At 35.6% G+C, this 24,311-nt stretch overlaps 3 protein-coding genes across 3 annotated transcripts; 1 reads left to right on the top strand and 2 right to left on the bottom strand.

Annotated features, from left to right (window-relative positions):
* Nucleotides 1-1,044: 1,044 nt before the first annotated feature.
* On the bottom strand, nt 1,045-24,112 carry LOC129257056 (wnt inhibitory factor 1-like). The gene is made up of 8 exons (XM_064097333.1): nt 23,583-24,112; nt 19,955-20,139; nt 14,491-14,593; nt 6,898-7,041; nt 6,194-6,292; nt 5,661-5,756; nt 4,729-4,824; nt 1,045-2,884 (listed from the first exon to the last, which is right to left on the bottom strand). The coding sequence occupies exons 1-8, from the start codon at nt 23,701-23,703 to the stop codon at nt 2,787-2,789; spliced, it is 942 nt and encodes a 313-aa protein (XP_063953403.1). The 5' UTR covers nt 23,704-24,112; the 3' UTR covers nt 1,045-2,786.
* Nucleotides 10,194-13,355, bottom strand: LOC129256240 (late histone H2A.2.2-like). Its single transcript, XM_064097335.1, has one exon. The coding sequence runs from the start codon at nt 11,389-11,391 to the stop codon at nt 11,029-11,031; it is 363 nt and encodes a 120-aa protein (XP_063953405.1). The 5' UTR covers nt 11,392-13,355; the 3' UTR covers nt 10,194-11,028.
* LOC129256241 (late histone H2B.2.2) lies at nt 10,194-13,529 on the top strand. Its single transcript, XM_064097334.1, has one exon. It carries the CDS (start codon nt 13,101-13,103, stop codon nt 13,473-13,475), a length of 375 nt encoding a protein of 124 aa, XP_063953404.1. The 5' UTR covers nt 10,194-13,100; the 3' UTR covers nt 13,476-13,529.
* Nucleotides 24,113-24,311: the final 199 nt, after the last annotated feature.

Genomic DNA, 24,311 nt, shown 5'->3' with positions numbered 1-24,311 from the left:
CCTCATTATCAAGTGAAACAACGATTAATTTCTCCCTGAACATTGGAATTAGCATTGTTTACACTATATGGTTCAGGCAAATTGGTCCTTATTGTCAAGTCTGTAAAAAATGAAATATTGTATAATTCAAACAATAAAAAACAAAATAGTGAGTGATGGACATCATCAACTGTCTCATTTGCATGTCACTGAGTTGTGAATATCACTTTTTTGTGAAAATAAGCGAAACTTTAAAATGTCATAACTTTCTTATTTTACATCCGATTTTGATGAAATTTTCAGTGTTATGCTATTGTTTGATTTTTCTCTATTTATTCAAATCAACATTTTTCTGGGGTGGATTTGACCTTTAAGTAGTTTACAAGTTTTCAAAAACTTCAAATGATGTATGATTTGTCATTTTCACTTTTGGGTCCTGTCTGGGTCTTTAAAGTAATTTCACAGTCACAGTTTACCAACTAAACCGACTCCAGACCGAATAAAGCAATGGCATAGGGCCTGTTACTACGTCATTTCGAACGGCAATTTATCTGGCAGTCTGGTGGCCTGGAATATTTTTTCGTTAACAATCTACTCTTCTGGAATTTGTGAATTAAATAATTCATTAATTTATTTTCTCGCAGTCTTTAACCTCAAAATGTCATCCCCTATTTCTCCCACTCATAATCACTCTTGCTATATGCTATGGTTCTAATACATTTCACTGTACAACCGTCCATCTATTTCTGATTCATTCAAAATTCTTGTTAATGCCAATGGTATATTCCGGTCATAGTATGGCGTCAAAAAAATCTATCAAACAGGATTTCTTGCTGTTGCTATAGTCAACAGCAATTTTTGTTTTATAATAATACAAATGCAAAACTAATGAAAGGTTTAGACACCCCCTTTGCCCCATGACCATTATGAATAGCTGTTGGACTGTGTGGGTAAAAAATAGGTGGAATATCCGCTGATAGGGATTATAACACTGCATTGAACAGTTTTAGGGTAATGTTAATTTAGTCAATAAGACAGGACTGAATAACGTTTTCACAATAAATGTAGCATTTTTTTCTTTTATTTAAAACATAAATATCAAAAGAGTATCCACACACATGAATATTCTATGCATAATGTAATGACTGTATCAGGTTATTTATGTTAAAATTAGAGAAATAAAAATAATTGTTTGAACACTGCAGTATATATAATAAAGATAAAAAATACCACAATATATTCAAAGCCACGCCTTTTCTGTTTGGCATTTCGGTTACTAAAAAGGTTTAAGGCATTTGGTACGTAAGTTTATACAAAATAATTATTTAGAATGTCAGTACATATTATGACATATATAGTCATATATAATTATGGTCACAACGATTATAATACCAATTTATTAACACATGTCTGGATTTTTTTACTCATTTTACTATTAAACATTGATATATCTTTTACGCATATAAATCTTTACTGAAAATTCCATACATTCAATTGTAACATTGGTGATGGTAAAAATTAAAGTCCACACATTGGAACAATATTATACATTTTGTTTCATCCACAATACACATTATTCCTCGTCATATGCAACGTGTTAAAGAAACACATCACATTGGCTTTATATTGAAATATTGATCTCCTTTTCGAATAATGTTTAATTATGATGAATTATGGATCCATAACTTTTTTCTGCAAAATTTCTATCTGAATGATCGTTAGACATATCGAAATCATTAATAAACTGGGTGACTTTCATTAAATCTGAAGGGGGCGGTTTAACAAAACCTTTTCCGTAAAATTACGCGCGACTTTATACGAACAACTTGAATATGCCTAGCAAAGTGGAATTCTCATTTATTTCAATCGCATAACCTGAAGATGAAATATCAAAACAAAGGATATTCAACAGTAATACATGAACTATACAAGATATTATATCTCCCACAAGTAAGATGAGCTGCCATTTTGCATTCTATTAACCTATATTGATCTCATTGCCTCATGATATTAGTTTGATTTAATTTTTTTCATCGAATCGGATATATATATACCAACACTGTAACGGGCAACACTGTACGAGCAACATTCACAATTTTAGTTTCAGTAAATCTGAAGACTATAGTCAATATCAAGATGATAGTGGTATTATGCGCAGTATAACATAGTAGCTGTCCCAAATATAAATTGAGCATATCATAGTAATATTGATTACCTCCACAAGTAAATCAACGAGACCAGGGAAATGGGAGTAACTCCAACTTCCCTGACAAGAGATAATCCAGTTTTAAAATGACAAGTTATGGGCAGTGAATCGTCATCAGCACCAGCAGTAGCTCCGGGCAGTAGCTCCACCACCATCATCGTCGACCAATCTTCACAATAGGCGTTCAATTCTGAGTCAAATATGTATTTGAATATTAATTCCATGAAAGTCAACACCCCCATTTCTGCGCAAAATTCTTCTTTAAAATTCAATATGAATGTCAAGTACAATATTTGCATGTTGTTACCTCCACAGGTGATGTTCAACGATACCAAGCATCCACATTAGTGAATGAAAGAGCGAAGCGACATGACTATTGGTCATGTTGGGGGGAAGTCTGGAAGGGGATTTTTTCGAAGCGTTTCCCGATATCTCTCCCTCCAATTCTCCTACTCACTCTCTCTTTCCCCATTTCTCTTTCCCTCATCATCTCTGTCATTATATTTCCATAATTTTCTCCATGCCCCATGACCCCTGTCGCTATAGACGCCACTGTCTATTGTAAATTGTCCTTGATTTAATGTAGCTAATGAACGAAAGATTATGAGCTGTCACCCCAGAATCGTCTGTTCTTCACAAGTCGAAAGTTTTTTGATCGATAGGAAGTCGCCTGTAATGCTTTTGCAGAATTATCAATACCTGTAAACAAATGAAAAAAAAAACAAATGATATTGACAAAGAGTGTGACGCTCGTCTCTATTCTTGAAATGATGACATATGGTTGATTTTATTGGATAGATAAGCTTCTGGAGGTAACAAGTGGAATGCCTCTGGCGGTCTCACCTGCATCACGCGATTCATAGCAGCAGTGCTGACTTTGAAACCTACTATAACTCGCACAAGATGTTCAGTGATACTTGGTTACTCTTATGTCCACGTTTTATGAACTAGACCAATACACCTACAGAGATAAGATGGTAATTCAACAAATACCCCCAATTTGGCCAAAGTTCATTGACCTTATATGACCTTTGACCTTGATCATGTGACCTGAAACTCGCACAGGATGTGCAGTGATACTTGATTACTCATATGTCCAAGTTTCATGAATCAGATCCATAAACTTTTAAAGTTATGATGGTAATTCAACAGATACCCCCATTCGGCCAAAGTTCATTGACCTTTGACCTTGGTCATGTGACCTGAAATGCGCACATGATGTTCAGTGATACTTGATTACTATTATGTCCAAGTTTCATGAATCAGCTAGATCCATAAACTTTAAAAGTTATGATGGTAATTCAACAGATACCCCCAATTTGGCCAAAGTTCATTGACCCTAAATGACCTTTGACCTTAACCATGTGACCTGAAACTTGCACAGGATGTTCAATGATACTTGATTACTATTATGTCCAAGTTTAATGAACTAGACCAATATGCTTTCAAAGTTATGATGGTAATTCAACAAATATCCCCAATTTGGCCAAAGTTCATTGACCCTAAATGACCTTTGACCTTAACCATGTGACCTGAAACTTGCACAGGATGTTTAGTGATACTTGATTACTATTATGTCCAAGTTTCATGAATCAGCTAGATCCATAAACTTTTAAAGTTATGATGGTAATTCAACAGATACCCCCCAATTCGGCCAAAGTTCATTGGCCCTAAATGACCTTTGACATTGGTCATGTGACGTGAAACTCATGCAAGATGTTTAGTGATACTTGATTAACCTTATGTCTAAGTTTCATGAACTAGGTTCATACATTTTCTAAGTTATGATGACATTTCAAAAACTGAACCTTAGGTTAAGATTTTGATGTTGATTCCCCAACATGGTCTAAGTTCATTGACCCCAAATGACCTTTGACCTTGGTCATGTGACATTAATCTCACGCAGGATGTTCAGTAATACTTGATTAACCTTATGGCCAAATTTCATGAACTAGGTTCATATACTTTCTAAGTTATGCTGTCATTTCAAAAACTTAACCTTAGGTTAAGATTTGATGTTGACGCCGCCGCCGTCGGAAAAGCGGCGCCTATAGTCTCACACTGCTATGCAGGTGAGACAAAAACACAATCTATTGTTATAAACTATACGACGAACTGACGTATTAGTCATCGTTATGTCATCCTTTCCCTCCTACTTATTACCAATGATAATTAGTCTTTTGCCGAAAGTCAAAATAAAATTACTTATCAAAATCGGTAGTTTTCACTTCTCCATGGTTATAAAAAGGATTTTTTTAGGGGGTGGGCAATGGGATAGCATTTCAAACCAATAATAAATCCGGGTCTTAGCTACAGTTCATTTTTTATTCACTTTTAAAAATTTATTTGCATTTTTTAAATTTAGAGTTTAGAATACGATACACAATTTTGGTAGATCTTTGTAAAATTTTCAAAAGAGATGAATCATTGATAACTTCGAGGGGATGGGATTCCATGCATTAATCAAATGCTATGAAAATCTCCTGGTGTTGTGATCCTTAATGCCCGCGGGCCTTAAGTTTGTATAGGGTTACTGAACTTACGTTTGTCACATTTTGGTCCCGTCCACCCTCGATAGCAGTAGCAGCTTCCAGGTTTATAGCAGTATCCATGACCATTACAATCGTCTTTGCAAATAGCTATAAAGAAAATATAAGGAAAGTTCAAGAATATTTCTCAATTTTCACTGTCTTGTTTACACTTAATACACAATAGGCTGTATAGACATGATAGATGAGAGAAGCATTGGCTTGAAATGGTAAATATATCTCGCAGTGGCGATTTCAATTAAAACAATGCTCAATCCATCATGCACGCTAGCCAGTGGATATCGATTTCCTAATACAACAAGACTTTGCTTTCATATACGAAATCTTTATTTCATTTTTTTTCAGGAAAAAAATATCATAAAAGCGCATTCTGTCAAAGAAACAAAGTTTTGCTAGCGTTTGCTATCGCTCAGCGACGTATCAGTGGAGGATTCAATAATAGCATGGACCTATAGGTCCATGATAATAGTAAATGTGTTGTCAAAATATACCCGTTTGTCGAAAATAAAAACAGCAGTTTATTCCTTGATCTTGGACAAACGGATGCATTTGCAATTTTTCATCACCTTTTAAACTAGGACTGCTGTTCGGGTTCACCACTTTTCGATAGACTTGTTAGTTCTTCTTTTTAATTTTGCGGGCATTTGACAATACGTTTTGTACTCTGTTCTTGAATCTTCAGTACATCGAGGAGTGAAAACACCGATGTAATTTCCCCCTTTTTCTTCTCCTTCCTTCTTCTTTTTCTTCATCATAATAGTATAAACCCATTTTCTACAAAATAAAGGCAAACGATGGAATATATTTTTCTCGATTAACTAATTCAGAATTGATGACCTGAATTAAGTGGTTTTTTTTTTACCTCACCAGCCAATTTTTTTTGGGGGGAAAAAGAAAGAAAAATATGGAATTTATGCTGAGCTTACCTTTTTGACACCGATCTCCAATAAATCCTTTCTTGCACTCGCACACACCCGGAGCTACACAGGTTCCCGAGTTGTAACAGTGTGGTATGCAGAATACTTTTCAAAACATAATCAGAAAGTGATGACATTAATTCACCAAAAACGGTCTGGAGAAATCATAATGAAACATTAATGTATGACTATTCAATTAACATTCGTATAAAAAAATAGTCGACATTGCCGAGCATCTTTGAGAAGCTTCCTTTCCCCCAGTTGTATTCTATGTTTAAGATCGGGGTATTCATGATAGGCCCTATTTATTTTTACAATGTTCATGAGAAATGCAATATTTAAACTAATATATTTATCGAACTGTATGAGAAAAGTTTGTTCTACCTATGATATGGTTTGCTCTACCAATGATATAGTGATCGTGTTGAATATATTGATTTAGCCAACTTTGCCATGTAGATCGGGAACAAACAAATAAAACCGCCAGAATCTAAAAACTAAAGTGGAAAGTGTTTATTTAGCTAGGGCCCATTTTTACTCACTGATTCTGCAAGAATGACCATAGAATCCCTCGGCACAGTCACATCGTCCAAGCTGATTACAGACACCTCCATTTGCACAACGAGGCTCACAAGTGGGCGCTGATGAAAAAAAATGAACAACTGAAAACTTACTGAAGAATGAAGCAAATTATGATGAGTGCAATACTTCATGTTCTCAAGAAATCGTATTCAAATAAGGTATTTGTACGCTCATTCAAAGATAATGGAAAAGTTATTTAAGACTATTTTGTTAGTTATGAAATTATTTGTAATACTGCCGTACTTTGGCAAAATGAAGCAACTTACAAAAGTATCATTTGTTGTAAATGAGCTAGTGTGTTCGTCATTTACACAGGCGTCAATGCAATTTAACAGCATATTTTCTTCAATATCTTCCCATAGAACGCTCATTTCTTCCCAAAATTTTGACTGAACGTGCAACATACAAAGGGTTTTTCAGAAACAACAATAACTCAAATTGACTCATGTGCCACTTGCTTGCTTTTGCCAAAGTTGGGCAGAAAAGTTAAAAAAAATAGTTTACAAAATAACAAATCGGAACACTTTTATCCCAGGCAAAAATGTTGAATACACAAGAGTAAACAAAAACAGTTTTATGCTCTGTAATGATAAGAACATTTTCGAATGAAGAGTGTCTATCAAATTCACCGATGGAGGCCAGGAGAGATGATGGACTGTCATACCTTCCACACACTGTTTGTCGAAACTAAGATGTATAGGTGATGCAGGGATGTCGAGACCGCTCTTAAAGTGTCGAATTCTCAGAATGACGTTTACTGATGCTATGCCAGTCCTCTCACCAGTACAAGGAAAATCCATCCGAAATTCTAGAATTGATAGAAATACAAAGTGTCATTATATTACAGCATTCATTATCCCTTCCCATATCACTTTCATTATCCGTTATCATCATCCCATAACCTAGATTATAATTAATTAATTTTGTTATCGCTGCGTGCAAAAGGGGTATAAAAATACACCCTTTTACATTTCACTTAATATAGCGAGACAGCCTATGACAGGATTAATAACTTAAAGAAGTAAACAGGAATATGCCCCAGTAAGTAGGCCTATATAAGGACAGTGAAGGTGGTAAAATGCCAAACTCCAGAAAAAAGGGAAAATACAAAGTATATTCGAATTTCTTTCCAAACCTGGGGGTACACATAATTATCAAACAGAGACAATTGTTATTGAAAATGAATTGTAACTTTTTGTACGTGGAATGCCATACATTCAGTCATGGAATTCATTGTGTTTTCTTTTGTATTGTACAGGACCACGGGCATATTATCCGTTATTTTTGGTATACCTCCCCCACTTCGACTGATAACCTTGTCATTCTTTAAAAAGTGAATAATATTTTGTTTCCCCGTTTGAATAATATCCATACACTGCGAGATCTCATGATTAGTATTAAGTATATCAAATTCTGACATTAAAAAATTTAAAACCTGACCCTGCATTATATTGTTGGGATTAAAAGGCCAACTAATAAGGGAGAACATCAATTTCCCAAGAAATCGTATTCTAAATCTGAAATACAACAGAATTAATTCACCAGAGCGGAAGTACGTTCTGGGTCATTCTATACTGCATGTCGTTTCTATATGAATTTTGCCCAGTACAGGGGCGGATCCAGCCTTCGCCAATAATGGGGGGGGGGGGGGGCGGATTTTTTTTTCAGCCACATTTTCCCCGATCGGCCGCTCGAAGTTGATTTTGTTTGTTTCTTTTGAGGGGTAGTGCTAATAGTCACTTCTAAGCTTTATTCTTATAAATCAACATAAATATATAATACTCTCATAAGCCTTATTTAAATAGTGCGAAGCGCGAGCTATTTTTTTTTATTTCATGTATTTTTTCTTAAATTTCTGGGCAATATGTGTGATCCTAAACAAGATGTGTATCCAACTAAAATAATTACTGCGAACGCGAAGCGCAAGCAAATTTTTTTTATATACGTTTTGATCTGATAAAACAAATCTGTTAACGGCTGCTTGCAGTTAGCCGTGAAGACGTTACATATTTCATCAATCAAATAATGCGAGCGCGAAGCGCGAGCTGAAAATGTTGACATTATTTCCTGAAGAATGGAAATTCCAAGCACTTTTTGTAATCGTAAAAAGGATAAGTATATAACTAAATAATTGATGCGAGCGCGAAGCGCGAGCAGAAAAAGATTTACACCTAAAAATGAGACACTCTATTCAGGTTTGTAAATCACGAAAAGGATGAGTAATTGGAAATCTCCCTACATTAAAGGACAAGTCCACCCCAACAAAAACCTGATTTGAATAAAAAGAGAAAAATTCAACGAGCATAACACTGAAAATTTCATCAAAATCGGATGTAAAATAAGAAAGTTATGACATTTTAAAGTTTCGCTTCATTTCACAAAACAGTTATATGCGCATCCCGGTCGGTATGCAAATGAGGGAACCGATGACATCACTCACTCACTATTTCTTTTGTATTTTATTATATGAAATATGAAATATTTTGATTTTCTCGTCATTGTCATGTGAAATGAAGTTTCATTCCTCCCTGAACACGTAGAATTCCATTATTTTAACATTTTGTGGTTCAGGCAATGAGGTCCTAATCGTCAAATTCGTCAAAATTGAAATATTGTATAATTCAAACAATAAAAAACAAAAGAAATAGTGAGTGAGTGACATCATCGACTCTCTAATTTGGATGTAACTGGCTCGTTCATATAAATATTTTGTTAAAAATAAGCGAAACTTTGAAATGTCATAACTTTCTTATTTTACATCCGATTTTGATGAAATTTTTAGCATTGTGCTTGTCTGATTTTTCTCTATTGATTCAAATCAACATTTTTCTGAGGTGGACTTGACCTTTAATAATGCGAGGGCAAAGCGCGAGCAGATTTTTTTTATATTGTGATCTGGAACTGGATAATGATTTAGATAGAGAACAAGCTGCGTATCTGAATAAACATGCCTGCGTGTTTCAGATTTTGACCTAGAATCTGGACATTCTAAATACCTTTTTTATCATGAAAATCAGTAAAGCGAGCCCGAAGCGCGAGCTTAAAATATTTGATATTCCGATCTGAAAAAGGGTCAATCTAAGCTCTGTATTTCAAACACTTTGTAGGAAAATTGTAAGGTGGATGTGGATCACAGTTAAAAAAGAGCTGATATGTTTCATTATTATTACTTTGAGTTTTGACATAGGACCGGGACATTCTAAGAACATTATGTAATCATATGAAAATGATGACTATCTTCCTATTTCTCTTCCCAAGCGCGAGATGAAACTTGTCAATATTCCATCTTATTTATTAATCTAATATGCCTAATGAGAGCGCGAAATCTATTAATATTATGGCCTGAAAACTGGACTTTTAAAGCACTTATGTAATTATGAATGAGATGCATGAGTTAATATGTTTTCAACAATCAATGAGAGCGCAAATCGCGAGCCGAAATTTCTGATAAACTGTCATGAAATAGGGATTTTTAAGTAGTTCTGTTATAGAATTAATATTGACCTATATATACATAACTAACCAATCAAAATGCGAGCGTGCAGCGCTAGCTCATACGTTTTGACAATCTGACCTAAATAGGGAGAACTTTACGGAATACAGGAAAATAATAGGTACCTGACAAATAAAATTTTGCGAGCGTGCAGCGCGATCAGAAAATGTTAATATTCAGACCATAAAACAGACATTTTTTACACAGCACTTTTCCAAAATAAATTTGTAAACCAACCAACATAATGAAAATGAATATGTTTTGTATATTGACTTCATATTGAGCAAGATATGTAAATCACCTATAGGCAATGCGAGCGCGAGCGAAAATTTATATAGTGACATGATTATTTAAAAAAACATAGTCTTCCCCTCATCTTATTTTATTTACTCGTCTTCCTCCTCTTTTGTTTCCCCTTCTTTTTTTCTCCTCTCTTTTCCCTCATTTCTTTCTTTTTCTTTCCCCCCTTTTTTCTTTTTTGCATCGCCAATAGGGGGGGGGGCGTACCCCTCGGCCCCCTGAATCCGCCTATGCAGTATAACAACCTTGCATGGTAAAGGGATTTATTTTTTTGTCCATTTATTTGGGGCATTGTATACTGAGTGATATTTGTAGAGCGTTGTGGCCCAGTGGATTAGTCTTCTGACTTTGAAACAGAGGGTCATGGGTTCGAATCCCAGCCATGGCGTAATTTCCTTAGCACATTGCTCGGGTGACGTGAATTGGTACCTGGCATGATTTTATTCCAAGTCCTTTGTAAGCGCATAGGGACGTTATGCGCTATATATAAGCCTATATATATATATCATGATAATTGATTTCGATGGTTTGTGGTATGGAATTTGGGACACAGTTTACAGATTTGATTCACTTAGGTAATCAGAATGGGTATTGACTGTTGCAATTATTATTATTTAATGGAGTTGGTCCTGAAGAGTGGAAAATATAAATTTTTTTCTTGCAGGTCTATCAAAATATTTCAGAGTTTCTAGTGCACAATTTATTAGAATGAGCACTCTGATTAATGCGTACACTTAAGTGGTAAGAAACAGATGTAAGGGAGTGGATGAGGGACCACTCTTATACCCCTCATGATGGTTTCTTAACCTCAGACAATTTCGTTAACCTCATAAGTCTACTATAATTTTCCAAACACTTGATTGGTAGTGAAGATAAAGACAGAAAAGTATTATGAATTAACTAATGCGATGTGTTTAAAGAGATTTTCTAATTGAATTTCTTTCTTGTTGATTTGGTGGCTCTGAAAAGAGCCGTTTGAGTTTTTAAGGCAAGATGAAGCATTTACTTCTTCTTGGGGAGGAGGACAGCCTGGATGTTGGGGAGAACACCACCCTGGGCGACGGTTACTCCGCTCATCAGCCTGTTGAGCTCCTCATCGTTGCGGATGGCGAGCTGAAGGTGACGGGGGATGATCCTGCTCTTCTTGTTGTCGCGGGCGGCGTTGCCGGCGAGCTCGAGGATCTCAGCAGTCAGGTACTCGAGAACGGCAGCCAGGTAGACTGGAGCTCCAGCACCAACACGGTTGGCATAGTTTCCCTTGCGGAGGAAACGGTGGACACGACCGACAGGGAACTGAAGCCCTGCACGGCTTGATCGGCTCTTGGCCTTGCTCTTAGATTTAGCGCCCTTACCACGTCCAGACATGATGATTTAGTTTAGTTGTTGTCGTCGTTGAGAACTGAAAACGAACTTAGCTTTTGAAACTGGCGCTCCGCTATATATACCCCCACGGGTGATCAAAAAGTACCAAAAAGCGATCAATAAGTTCGTTAACGTAGCCCCGCAATGCTATACCTTACCTGGCTGGGATGTACACCGAAATCGATCAGGGCCACTGGAGAAGAACAATAGAGAGATCTATTTGCATATTCCGCGCTTTTCAATAAAATAAACGTACTCCTTTCAAACGAGCCACTACAGGCCCCCCTTGGCTTCACCTTCTATAAAGAAAATGTGAAGCTCTGTAAATACTCAGCTAAACTCTCAACGTTCAATGAAGTAAACAGGCGCCACCAACAACATCAATGCTTCTTAAAAGTTCAAGTGACCAGAAGAGAGAGGAGCAACTGTATTAATTAAGAATTCACCACAATCGTGATAAACGAGGAACAGATACGGTGACCTTCCCAACATGTTTATCTATAATAATGTTCAAAACCTAAGACAATGACGCTCTTGAACATAGTATTACCAAAGCGATTGAAAATGGCGTATTATATTATGTTTCACAATTTGATTCCTTTTTAGCATATCTTAATTATTATAAAATGTATTGAACAAAAACCCAACCATCATTTCATTGCATGGGAAGACAAATAATACTGTGTGTTTGGAACAAATCTGAAATCGGCACACAATGACTTGAGAATATTAATTAGTTGGGTATCACTTTATAAAGATAATTCGACCAATCCATGTTAAATCATGCATTGCTCAGTGAAATCATATTGCTACCATGCATGGATTTTCTTACATGGCTATTAGGTAAATTATTACTTACAATTGGGTTATTCTTTTGGGTTCGTTTTCTTCAAAGTTGGCAAAATAATTGTTTGCAACTTCTAATAAGCGGATGGTTTAGGGTAGTATAAATTGCCATAAGCACATTATCAAATAACAGGGTATTGAAGACCTCGCACAATAATTCATCAGTTGGAAATGATAAAGTAGGATATTATGCATCGGTATACATGCACATGTATATGGCTAGATGTTGGATTTATGAGTTGAAATTTGCATAAAAATATATTAATGTATGTATAATTCATAATATTAATATATTTTGATTTTATTTTTGAAAACACATTTTTCCCAAGAGTCGGTATCAATGATAATCACTTAACGTTGGTAAAAGAAAATTTACCAAATATCAATAATGAAATCGAAAAACGGAAGTTTGGCACTGAATACAGTAATGCTTAATTGAAAGCTGTAAGAAATGACCGACCACTCGATAAAAATAATAACTTTTGATAAGCATATTAGTGTGGTACGCAACTTTAGGTTTGTTTCACATTTCACGACATTCTTTATCCAGGGGGAATACTTCAAAAGTATATAGTCAAACTTTGGTTTCTGCACTGAAAATTTTCATATCATCTGTAAGTACTGACCAAGGTTACGACAGCAGTGAAAAGAGTCTATCACCCGCGAAGGTTCTCCCCATTGAATATATCGACCAGTCTTTCGTTCTACTGGATCCTCTGTATCTGTACTCGGGATTGAGGTTGGCGCGAAGTTTACCGATATAAAGTAGCGTCGCCCAAGCGTATCCGGTCTTGGGAGTTCGTATAAATAGGGGCGATGTTCGTTGTAGCTTCAGTTGATCTACTCGACACAATCAAGTAATCATCATGCCTGCCAAACAAACCAGCGGAAAGGGAGCAAAGAAGGCCGGTAAGGCCAAGGGACGCCCAAGTGGTGTCTCCAAGACCCGTCGCCGTAAGCGAAAGGAAAGCTACGGAATCTACATCTACAAGGTTCTGAAGCAGGTTCACCCCGACACTGGCATCTCAAGCAAGGCTATGTCCATCATGAACAGCTTCGTCAACGATGTCTTCGAGCGTATTGCCGGTGAGGCTTCCCGTCTTGCCCAGTACAACAAGAAGTCCACCATCAGCAGCCGTGAGGTCCAGACCTCTGTTCGTCTCCTCCTCCCCGGTGAATTGGCCAAGCACGCCGTCTCTGAGGGCACCAAGGCTGTCACCAAGTACACCACCTCCAAGTAAATTGGTCTTTACCATATTTACTACAAACGGCTCTTTTCAGAGCCACCATATTTCCAAGAAAGAATCAACATGGTTTAATACTTATCTCTTCCTTTCTCTTTTTAATGCACTCTTACCCCTCTTAATTGATGTGATGCAAATAAAGTCACTGTTCATTCCATTTTCAACTTAAAAAGCTTTTAATAAAAAAAAAATCTGACGCATTGTCCTATCAGCATGCCATTTGATGAAGGGAACATTCTAACTAATTGCTTAGAAATATTATACATGCACTATAAAAAAGGTTTACCCAATATTGCATGGGTAAAATGGGAACATGAATGTTTGTTGGGAAAGATACCAAATATTTTTTTTGTAAATTTTTACGCAATGTTGCGTTGAAATTTACCCTTCAGAGATGCATTTTGCCCAATATTGAGAGAAAAAAAATACCCAGCAAACATGCATGTTCCCTTTTTACCCAATATTGGGTTATTTTTTTTTCTCCGCTGTTTTTAGAGTGTGTACATATACATGATATACGAAAGTACGGTAACATCTATATCTCCTTTGCCATGCCGGTGGCTACAGCTAACAAATTCATTGTGTGTGTGGGAGGGGAGTATTCAATTTTCTCCACTCTTTTCTCATTACACATGCTATACGTTATTTACAATATTACTAAAAAGGGGCTCAATCTGAACGAAGTAAATATGATATCAACGGTTTCCTAACCGAACCTGGAGCCCTGGAGTAGTGGTAGTGGACTGGCTTGAACATGGATGGGAACGTAGCTAGTGAGAACTGTAGTTTGGAGTGAATGATATTCGTTGATAACTTTTGGAGAGGGCGTCTATCTAGCTGGGACAAAAAAAAAATCAACGAAAACCTCTACGAAAATAAAATGCATACACACCCAAGGAGCCCTATTTTTTTGTCTATTCTTAAATAGTATTAGTTAGATTAGTTTTTCATGAAATTTATAAATCTATTTTTTTTTAATTACCAAGAAAGAGGAAAATGAAGGAAAACATACCTGTGTTATTGTTTGGCATACTATCTTCCAATGTGATGCTGAGTAATGGTGGCCCCATGAGAGAAGGATCGCTTGATTGAAGTTGCATGAAAGTATAATGGAACTGAGGAAATCAATCACACAAAAAAGATAAGTTAAATATACCCTATGAAATATATAAAGATAATGCGTGGCATAGTGTTGAAAATTATGGGGATCCAGTCATAAGGACCTACTGGTAGTTATGGTTTGTGTGAGCTGATGAGTACAATGCTTACATTTGCGATTGATAGGCCTACATACAATTTTATTTTCTAATTTACAGGTCACAAGAGGATTGCATCATTCTAAAACAGTTTGTCAGATTGTGGTATAATGAAGCATTTTCTGTGAGAACTCTTTGTTATCGGTTAGGTACCAACTTGCATGGTAAAACCATGGACCTATTACGAATAGGTCCATGGTAAAACTGAGAAAAATAGTATATTGGTTATTCCTTACATTATCATCACATAAAACAGAATTCGCTTCTATTTTTGTATGTACTCATTTTACGAATGATACCAAATCACAGTTTTACCACAGTTTTACAAATTGTGGGTGTATACTCTTAATTAATCGCACACTGTGGTCATTTTATGGACACTCCTGGTGGTCGATGGGTTGGATTTTTTTATTTTGACCTGTCTTTTTCCTGATGCTGTACAAAGCGTGATGAGCCAAAAATTTCGAGGGGACCAGAAATGGAGTATTGGGCAAAATTTATAAAAACCTGGTGTTTCACATCCAGTTTGTTCTTAATAGTCGACTCGAAAAATAAAAAAATGTGACGTTCGATCGGATTCAATGTTTTCTTATAACGGTAAACATTCCCAAAGTGTGGTTCAACATACAATTGACATACAGTGTATTCGTTCCACAGTGTAATCTTGCTTTTTCACAAACTGGATTGAATGACACTGGCACACTGTGTACATGTTGGCAATGCTGTTTCACCACCACCCTTGGTAGTCATGGCGATTATATAAGCATACCACCTTTTTAATATTCATGTGCCCTTATGAAATTTCAAAACAGTATGTTTACTTCCGTAGGTGGCATGTGCTTTTTTTTCTCTCTCAAAACACACTTGCTCGTTATGGTTTACCACCTTCCAATCCTTTCAACACACACGGTGCTCAATCTAAACTCTTCATTCACCTCCAGATCACGTATTATAATCAAACTAACTATGTTTTCTTAGTGTAAAAATATTGTTTGAAGAATACAAAATATAAAAAAAGCAAAAAAAATGAAATAAAACATAAACAAATCAACGTATGTATCCTATTTTAAGGGCTTTATTAGAGTTCATATATATAGGCAAAAAAATGCGTAAAATCAATTCATTTACATACGTTTATGGACCGAGGGCTTGACAGCAGCATTAGACATAAACCATTACATGGCTAGTAAAATAAAAAACTAAAACTTTGAGAAATTATTACGTGAGTTCATGAACTCTCACTGATTTTTCTGTGAAGGGTTACTTGAGCAAAAGGAATTTGGATCGCAATAACCATGCAGGAAAGGTTCTCCTGAAATGTTTAGCCCAAATTGTATGGGATTTGAAGAATATCCCCCCCTCAGAAATCATAAAAAATATTATCTTGAAAAAAATTTCCCCTATGCATTCATATTTCAACACCATTTAGGAATAGTCTTCCAACTTAAGATGGGACACGTACTAGATCCACTGAATTAAATGTCTGGATCTGTCATTTTGTACCCCATTTCTCTCTTCTCCTTTGCATTGTTATTTTGGTTCTATGATTATCATACATTTGGTGATCTCTGTCACAAAGTTTTTCAGATTTCGTGATTTTTGGACAGCCCCGTTGACGAAAACAATAATCTGGTGATAATGGCAGATGTTTTATTTGCTCGCTCGCTAACTAGACAAAACTCATGACAAATGTGTCGTGTTCTGCAGAGGTTTTATCTGGTATGCAACGGGGGTGAGGTTACCTAATGCATGGATAAGCTTTTCAACTATTAAAAAGTTGTTTTCAATTGTCTCACATTCAGTTGAATTGAAATAGTAAAATACGAAATTTCAAAAAATATTTTCTTTTGGTAATAGGAGATATGATAAGATGATGTATCTGAATAACAATCAGCTTTTATATAGCGTGAATAGCGCAGTTATTTAAGTGAATTACCCCCAAATTCTTCATTCTTCAATAGGTGCTACACACTATTTCCCGTTTACATGTTGTTGAGATTCCATAATGTTCTCAAGAATTTCGATCTAAAAGCCCAAACTGAACATAATGAATGCGATGTGAAAGAATGACTCTGCATTAATCAACAATTCAATCAAATGACGGGTCACATTAACTGGTAAAATTTATTAGTTAAAATTGACAAATGGAATGGTGGAAGGGAAATCTCCATAGCCTGGAGACAAATAAAGGGAGACAAAGAAGTTGGCATAAATTCCTACCTCTTAGTCAGCAAATATTGGGTAAATTGATTTTTTTTGTCTTGTCGATTACGTTTTCCATATATCTCAATTAAATACTTGATATATTCTTCAAGGACAGTGTTTTCCAGACATAAAATTAACTATAGAAAAAAATAAACATGCACTGCAAAAACTCCGGTGTCGATTTACCTCCAGCCCGGAATCTATATCATGTCTACACCAGATAATTGTTAAACAACACCAGTTTGGTTTTGGTCTAACACCAGGAGCCCGTTTCATAAAGGACTTGCAACTGTTGTAACTTTGCCATTATGGCAACTACCATGGAAACCTTGATTTTGATTGGCTGCTGAGCTCTGTTACCACGGTAGTTGCCATTATGGCAAAGTTACAACAGTTGCAATTCCTTTATGAAATATACGTGTTTATACAACATCAATAAATATTAAAACAGCATTGGTTTGATTCAAAACTGGTGTTGTTTCAATACTTCTCTGGTGTGGAGTCTGTGGACATAATTCCGGGGTGGTGGTAAATCAACACCGGAGGGTTTTTTTTGCAGTGTGGTAAATGAAGACTATACTGTGAAATTATCATACCAAGTTATCTGATTAGCGTAGCGTGCTAAAACTGAAACAATATCTATGCTCTCTCTATATTGCATACTTTATCATTGATAACATCTCTGTCTCACCATGCCAAACCTTGCATCATCTAATAAATATATTTTATGGACTGGGATTGACTAATGAAGTACATGTAACTGCTGATATTATCTGCATGGGATCTAAATAGATTTAATCTCAATCCCAATATTTTGATGAGAGAAAAAAAACATAAAAACCACCCTTGCCTGATACCAGGAAGCAGGATTGCATTGATGGTGTGCCAATTGCATAGAATACAAGGAATCTGGTACACTTTTGATATACAAAAACCGAATAACAGTTATGTGGTATTGTTAGTCAACAAACAAAATGCCTCCTGTGGTTACGCAGAATTACAACTGGTTGTGTTATTCTTTATTTTGTTCTAATTATGAATTACTGCTCCATTCACTGCCCATTAAAGGCCCAGGTCACGGGTGACGAAATTCAGTCAAAGCAAGAATGGCTTCATCCATTTGGACTACAATTTACGGCTCTTTTCACCCGTAACAGCACATAATAAAATGAGCCAATATTGTGACCATTGTATTTGCTTCTTTTAACTTTTTCTTTCGCCTTTCAGCAGAAAATAAGAATGATGGGTTGCCGAAGAATATTTTCTTTTGTTGGGCTTCGTAGCCCTTAGAAAATGTGGAAGTTATACAAATATGTTAGGTGGAGATTCCGTGAAATATATATCATTTTATTCAGTGATCTTTCTCTCCTTCCCTCCTTCTTCCGCCTCTACCCCTCTCCCTCTTTCTCCCTTCCCATCTCTTTTCTCCCCCTTCTCTCTTTCTGTTAATTTATATATTTTTTCCCCTTCTCTGTCCTTCTTCCTCCCCTCTCCCGATACAATTTTTCGTATCTATTAGTCAGCAACTCGTAGTCTGTCTCATAGTGTTTTAATGGCAAAAACACCCATCACATCTGGTTTTCATTTGGTTTAAAAATATGATCGCGTGTTGTCGGTCGTATCTTTGGATCTAATCTTTAGAAATACGTATTTCAACTACGATTAGCCATATAATGGAATGTCAATATTTCAAAGACCAAGTGCAGTATCCACTTAGAAAAAAGTTATCCTTCACAAGCCGACTGCAATAACCGGTGTGCCCAAAGTGTGTTGAAAGTTATAGGGGTATTGAGGAAATACTTGTTTGATTTAGTTATGTTCTGTCTACAGGAAATAATATATGGAAGATCACTAATGTTCATTTTCAGTTTGAAAGTGTGCCAAGAGGAGCGAGTGGTGGAGCGTGAGGTGTCTAATTTCAAATAACCAGTGTGAAAAAAAAAAAAAAAAATGTAAATTACATTATCATTTATTTCTTCATCATGCAACTGTGAATCAAAGATAAATAGACGGCGATAACTCGAAAAGGAGTAAAGAGTTACACTAATAAATATACGATTATGAATAATACACGTTTACAACTTGAACTCCAGATGAAATTAGAATGAGAAAACTGAACTTTGCTTGAGATAGTGATTAGTTAGTACTTGATAACAGTTATATGCTTTTCACACTGCATTTCCTTAACCCCATATATACTATCCTTAACCCCGGACTATCCTTAACCCCATACTATCTTTTTTTCGATTCACACTGTCTTTCTTAACCCCGTACTATTTGCTTAGCTGGGGTTAAGCCTTAACCCCGGGCAATCACACAGCTCATGAATATTGATTATTCTACCATACAGAGCGCGATTAACGTGCAATTTCGACTTCTGTGATTGGCTAATGCTTAGCCCCATTTTTGCTTAGCCCTGTTTCGTTTCACACTGCATCTCTTAGCACCGCAATTGTGGTGCTAGCACCACAATAAGCCGGCTAACCCTGCTTTTTTGCAGGGCCAGATAGTACCGTGCTATTTACCGTGCTAGCCCACTTTGTTAAAACGTAGTGTGAAAACGAAGTGGGCTAAGCTTAACCCCGGGAAATTGGTGGGGCTAAGACCCCCCCCCCCCCTTAGCCCCACCAATTTCCTGGGGTTAAGGGAAAAAAGTGCAGTGTGAAAAGCATATTAGTAGATTATAAATAACTGTTGCCAACGTATAGCATGGCAAATGATGAACATACAGTGTAACATTTTAGATTAGGCACTGCAACTACTCTGGACTTTAAAATTGATAACTTTATTCATTAAGGCCTTTTGGAGTATGAGATACAAGAACATCGTAAGAAAAGCAACAAGTTGTCAGTAAATATAATTGATATTGCTGAAAATATTAATAATAAAGCTTAAAATGCAAAGTACAGTTGTGAATTTGCACTTTGCAGATGAACGGTACATGATATACGTACATTCGGTTGATACTTATTTCTTCACCATTCATTTTTTTTGTTCTTGATATGTTATACTTACTGGTTTAGGGGCTCGCCAAGAGATCTTCAGTGAGTCGATGTTTGCAGGAAGAATAAATCTCGTTTTTTGATCAATGAAGTTCGGATCATAGAGTGAATCATTGTTGATCCTCAACAACGAAGGGGACATAGAAGGGTTGGCCAACCCATCTTGGATGATATAAAGAGGCTCAGAGACACGCCTCCCTTTGAGGTAAAGATAAATAAAATCAATTATCAAAATTGGGATTAGACTTTGCGGAATTAATCGAATCGGAATTAAATCGAACACATTCAAGATACTGATAAACACAGGTATTAATCATTGAAATTTCCTTGTAATGTATAAAGGCTATTTATGAATATATATATATATATATATACTTGGAAATAAACTTTGTTGGAACTATAACAATGCATTACCTCTTTGCCTCTTTTATCTCATCTGTGTCCAACACGCGGAATGTAATATCGTTATATATATATATATATAATCACAAATAGTTTAGAAAATGCCGTGGAAATAAAAGATTTTTATTTCTACGGCATTTAATAAACTATTTGTGATTATCTTATTCCATATGCCGAAGTAGACTATATATATATATATATATATATATATATATATGCTAATATGCTATTGAAAATATATATATATACGTATATACTGGTATACTGGAAATAACTTTTTCAATAGCATGGAATGTAATGTATATTACAACGAAGAAATTCATTACATAGAAAGAGTAATCCATATATGTTTGTTACATGTTCCATCCATAAACGTTAATTTCAATATCTAAAATCACAAGTGTAAATTTCAATATGTATTAAACTAAATTGTTCAAATATAACTTGCATAAAATTAATGATCACTTCTATTAGAAATTTATAATCGACAGGGGTACACAAAACAAAACTTACAACGAATTTCATTTTTATTTTTTTTTCAAATATATTATTGTTAAACTTTTTGTTACCTTGTTTTGTTAAATACAAAAAAATAAGATAGTGGCAAATGAAAATTGATAAAAATCATAAATAGGCACTTTTCATAAAGATAACACCTTAGTAATTAATCCACGCTGATAATGGTAGAAACTATTCCATCATAAATCAAAGCTTGATATAAACTAAAAAAGTATTTTAAGATAGCAACTCAATATTTTGGAGAAATGTACTTTATACAAATCTCATATTGCATATCATACAATGAAGGAAAAAGTCCTTTTTTTTCCATGAAAATTAAAGTTACAAAAACACAATTATGGGGAGTGACTTCCATGCATATATAGGTTCACAGTCTATGTATTCTTCAAAATCAAATTTCTCTTACCGTACCAGCCCACCTAAATCCAATTTTCGCTCTAATTCAAAACATATTAAACCCTCTAACCAATTTCATTCGAGATCTGCCCAGGGGGTATTATGATTCCATCTTCACGAACGAAATTAAATTGAACCTTTCATCAAAGATTTCGCAAAATAAACACAAGTTATAATTCGGACTTCTTTTCTGCTCATCATGCTCATTGATTTTACACTTTTTCATTCTGTTCTCCTTATTCCGGTTGGCAACAAGTTTGATCAGACAAAACATTTTTACAAGATGAAATATCGAATCGTTTTGTTTCATCTTCTCTACCGTTAAAGGGTTTGGGGCATTTCTCTTGTTCGCCAATATCAAACATTCAATTTACATAGTGGAATGTAAAAGAAAAACAAATATAGCATACATATTTGTTCGCTTTCGCGCTAAAAAGTACGTTACAGAACCAACTAACGTTACAGAACTAATAAAGAGTTAAATCGGAATTCAATCGAACGCATTCAGAAGACTGATAAACACATGTATAATATATATCATTACATATAAAAGGAAAGGGAATGGGAGAGGAAGAGGGGGGGGGGGGTGTAAAAGCAAAAATAGAAATATGGCCGAGGATATTCATTCTGAATATAGCTTTGCAGTATACCCGCACATGGGTTTGTTGTGATCATCATTCCTAGTTTATGCAAAGGTCATTTAAGGTCAAAGTGTTTACGGGAGGTAAGAATAACGTCACGGTCATTATCGTAACAGTGACCCGAAGGTGAGGTATAGCATTATATAGGATTTGAAATTTAATACCGGATCTGGAAGATTGGTGTTAAAACGTAAGAATATGAATCAGAAGCACTATCTAAAGCTCAAAATGCAAATTTCGTTAAAAATGTTAAATGGGGAAAAAATTGACCACCACTGTGGTCTGTTATTAACTGTGTGTAATGAATAGCGGTAAATTTCCAATTCGTCTAAAGTAACTGCCAACTCGTCCACTCACCACATGGTCTACTGTCATTGAGTCTAATATGCCATTCCGTCCATCAACATTTCGTATATCAACCATTTGGTCCATTAACCATTTGGTCCAATTATCACTTCGTCTAATCACCATTTTGTCTTTGACCATTTCGTCTCATAACCAGTTGGTCTAAATAATATCCATTTCATTTTCATTCATTTTGCACAATTTAACACTTATTCCAATTAGACTAAATGGTATATGAACTAAATGGCTATCGGATCAACTGGTTATTAGACGGAATGGCATTAGACTAAATGAAAGTAGAACATGTGGTGAGTGGACGAACAAAACCTCACGAATACAAACATCATGTTTACTAAATATTCTTAACCTCGCTGCTAAAGCCTTGAATGGTGGAGGGGTCTACACAACCTTCATCTTCATTGCTGGCTAATGTGTTTCTTTTACAGTATCCACCAATTGTCTGCTCCCCCATCTGAAGTCGTTAAGATCGGTAATGAACCTACTCTTAAAGGATTATCTGATCTAGTCTGGCGACGAAGATCAATCGCTTTTCATAGTAACAATGCGTGTACTTCCTCCACAAGAAAAAGACATTAACTGATCCAATATCGATTTTATTTAATCTCTTGAGGGGAGACGGTAGTCTTTATAGGCTCAAGATCTGGATTTTGTTTACAAAATAAACCAAATAAAATCACCTAAACATGACGCTTAACTGGGCGGCCTACCTTTGGAAACATCTTCTCAGTCATCAGAATTTATAGGAAACGGAAATAATGTTTGAAACGATATCTTCAGCTTGTATTACTTGATGTTTCATGAGAAGTTCTAGCAAGGTATCCTTTTATCATTTTTTATTAGCTTCCTTATCAATTTCAGCAATAAAAACAGTTACTAAATTGAAAAAAATTGACAATATGCATTTATCATGAGACAACACATAAAAAACATATACTAATTGGCCAAAATAACAATAAATAGTATAGTTAGCCCTTACCGGTATTGATTACTGGCCTTATGACACATAACTTTTCTAATCGTCGGTTATTTCTATTTTCAAACAGACCTTAATTAACACAATTAGTACCATTGTTATTGTTTTAATGGCATCATTCTTTTTTAAACTTTTGAATTAAGCTCCCTCATATAGGTTCAAACAACAGAAATACATGCAGTGAACTTTACAAAATATTTCACAGGTATTTTATATGACAAAAAGAATGGCAATTTCAAAGTGTGGCCTTTCTGCCTAGCTATCTGAGACATCACCATATTAGACTTAACAAAATGAATTCCTACCTCAAAGCATACACTAGACGTGATTTTTCATATACGTACCTAAAATTCGAGACACTTCATCTGCGGACAGCCAAAGATCTACGGCTGGGCCCATGTTGCTGAAAAGACCCACGGCAGACCCAATAAAACCAACTAATATCAGCAGGCAATACCGAATCATGTTTTCTCACCGAACAAAACAAAGTGACAAGTATGTAGTAGTTTCACGGTTTAAATTCTGTAAGAGTTTCGACCAATTCAACTGAAGGTTTGTATTCCTAAGCGTAGTTTGTCCTACTAATCACTTTCTCTCGAAATACTTCCAAATTCCTCCACATGCCTCAAGTAGGCAGCCAAACTGCAAGAGCAAATCTTTCATATTGCGAGTACTGATGGTATAGGAGCAGAGTCGCTTTGTCACCACCTACTGGTCTAGGGGACACGGATGGGCGAATTGCAAAGATTGAACAGAATAGACGCCTTTTGAGTCCAGGGACCGAAGCCCTTAATGATGGTTGCTTTGATCTCTTTTTTTTATGCACAAAGAGAGATTTCATGATTAAATTATAGCGCAACGAGTTCGTGAGGGCGTATGGCAAGCCGTTTTAACATTTCAATCCTATTTCTTGATAACAAGAATTCATTTCCTGATATCAAGAATTCGATTTCTTAATATCAAGAATTCGATTTCTATTGCATTAAGAATTCGATTTCTTGATATCAAGAATTCAGTTCTTGATATTATCAAGAATAAGAATTCTTTATATCAATAATTTGATTTCTTGATAT

The sequence above is a fragment of the Lytechinus pictus genome, chromosome 3, assembly GCF_037042905.1.
Source record: "Lytechinus pictus isolate F3 Inbred chromosome 3, Lp3.0, whole genome shotgun sequence".
NCBI classification, from domain to species: domain Eukaryota; kingdom Metazoa; phylum Echinodermata; class Echinoidea; order Temnopleuroida; family Toxopneustidae; genus Lytechinus; species Lytechinus pictus.
The sequence above is the reverse complement of the archived record's forward strand: the minus strand, read 5'-3'. Positions and strand labels throughout refer to the sequence as shown.

What these genes read in the sequence shown, in the direction of transcription:
- LOC129256240 (XM_064097335.1), bottom strand. Translation starts at nt 11,391, where the DNA reads ATGTCTGGACGTGGTAAGGGCGCTAAATCTAAGAGCAAGGCCAAGAGC.
- LOC129256241 (XM_064097334.1), top strand. Translation starts at nt 13,101, where the DNA reads ATGCCTGCCAAACAAACCAGCGGAAAGGGAGCAAAGAAGGCCGGTAAG.
- LOC129257056 (XM_064097333.1), bottom strand. Translation starts at nt 23,703, where the DNA reads ATGATTCGGTATTGCCTGCTGATATTAGTTGGTTTTATTGGGTCTGCC. An exon ending in TGGAGATCGGTGTCAAAAAG is followed by an intron (nt 4,825 to 5,660) that starts GTAAGCTCAGCA and finishes TTTTCTTTATAG; the next exon opens with CTATTTGCAAAGACGATTGT. An exon ending in GGGACCAAAATGTGACAAAC is followed by an intron (nt 2,885 to 4,728) that starts GTAAGTTCAGTA and finishes ATTTGTTTACAG; the next exon opens with GTATTGATAATTCTGCAAAA.